The sequence below is a fragment of the Tenrec ecaudatus genome, chromosome 18, assembly GCF_050624435.1.
Source record: "Tenrec ecaudatus isolate mTenEca1 chromosome 18, mTenEca1.hap1, whole genome shotgun sequence".
NCBI classification, from domain to species: Eukaryota; Metazoa; Chordata; class Mammalia; order Afrosoricida; family Tenrecidae; genus Tenrec; species Tenrec ecaudatus.
The window spans coordinates 11,869,447-11,871,014 of record NC_134547.1 but is presented as its reverse complement, the minus strand read 5'-3'; the positions used below and the strand labels follow the sequence as shown (position 1 = coordinate 11,871,014).

At 64.7% G+C, this 1,568-nt stretch overlaps 1 protein-coding gene across 1 annotated transcript; it reads right to left on the bottom strand.

Annotated features, from left to right (window-relative positions):
* Positions 1-223: 223 nt before the first annotated feature.
* On the bottom strand, positions 224-832 carry PNMA8C (PNMA family member 8C). Its single transcript, XM_075536811.1, has one exon. The coding sequence runs from the start codon at positions 830-832 to the stop codon at positions 224-226; it is 609 nt and encodes a 202-aa protein (XP_075392926.1).
* Positions 833-1,568: the final 736 nt, after the last annotated feature.

Genomic DNA, 1,568 nt, shown 5'->3' with positions numbered 1-1,568 from the left:
GGAGCAAAAATAGCCACTCTGGGCCCAGAGTAGTCCATCTATCTCCCCATGCCCATCCTTCCTCCAAAGTGACACACTCACTCCAGTTAGGGCTCCCCCACACTCCCATCACCCTGCTTGATTCCCTTTGCCCAACTGGCTTCCACCCAAGTCCCCCAGCCCCACCGCTAGGCCAGCCGAGTCCCACACGCCCCAACACACACAGCCCCCAGCCCACAGCACCTCACAGCTTCTTGTCGGACGCGTGGTGCCGTCGGCGGTTCTTCCTGTGCCTCCTCTTGCCCTTCTTGCAGGCCCTGGCCTTGCCCTCCTTCTCCGGGGCGTCCAGAGCGGCTGCCCCGTCCGCCTCGGCCGTGGCCTCAGCGCAGGGCTCCTCCCCCGGCCCGGGCACCCCGAAGTTTCTCCCGGGGCCCGCCGCCACGGCATCCGGGCACAGTTCCTGCCTGAGGACCCGAGCCACGTCCTCCACGGTCCTGCCCTCGCTCTGGAGGAAGAGGTTCAGCTTGGTGAGGAATTCCACGTCCTCCTTCCGTGGCATGTAGACCACGCGCCACACGCCGCCCTTGCCACGGATCTCGCGGGGGATCACGGCGTAATCGATGTCCTCGGCCAGCCGGATGATGGCGGCCTTCGTCTTGTCCTCTTCCAGAAAGGCCTTCCCGGCCACTTCGAACTGGCCCAGGGGCTTCAGGGGCGCTTGGATGATGTCCTCGAATTCCTCGTGGGTGCAGTCTTCCGGGATGCCCAGGACCATCAGGGACCTGTAGCTGTCCACCTCCAGGGCCTTGCACCCATGCTCCAGCAGGGCAATGTCCTTCACGCCGAACAGCATCTTGCCCAGCTCGCGGAGGCAGCAGTAGGCCCGCTGCGGCTCCCCGGAGCGGCCTGGGGAATCCCAAAACGGATCCAGGGTGCCACGGGCTGATTCCCAAAGCGACGGGAGACGGAGGCCTCCGCTGAGGCTGCACCCAGGTCCTGAGCTTAGACCCGGGCCTCCGGACGGTCCTATGGACTCGTCTTCCCAGCGGGCTCTTGGGAATTCGCAGGGACTTACGCGCACCGGGAAGGGTGGGGATGTTTGCAGCTGGCCTGCGTGGCTCCTGACCAGGGGGGGTCTGGAGGTGCTGCTGCTGCGACTGCTGGTCTCCCCGGGACTGCTGCCACGTAGGTGTCGTGGGTGGGGGGGTCCTGCAGGAGGGCGCGGCTGGCCCCTCACCGCTGGCACGCAGAGGCGGCACTCAGTGCCCAGGGCCCCCGGCTAAGAGGAAGATGTAGCCGCCGCTCCGCACTTGCTCCCGCAGTGACGTCACTGCCTCCTTCGGCTCTGCGGCTGCGGTTGCCCCGACAACCGCGGGAGCATCGGCCCCACCATTGGCCGCGTCCAGCCGCACTGAAATCAGAGCGCAAGAGGATTCTTCTCAGAGGTGAAGGGTCAGGTACCCTCCACCTGCCTCTTCCCCAGCCACCCCCTCCCTCCCATCGGAAGTATTTTTTTAAATCATTTCACTGGGGGCTCTTACAACTCTTAGCACAATTCATCCATCCATCCATTGTGTCAAGCACATTTG

Bases quoted from the DNA above. Each gene is read 5' to 3' on its own strand.
- PNMA8C (XM_075536811.1), bottom strand. From the start codon at position 832: ATGCTGTTCGGCGTGAAGGACATTGCCCTGCTGGAGCATGGGTGCAAG.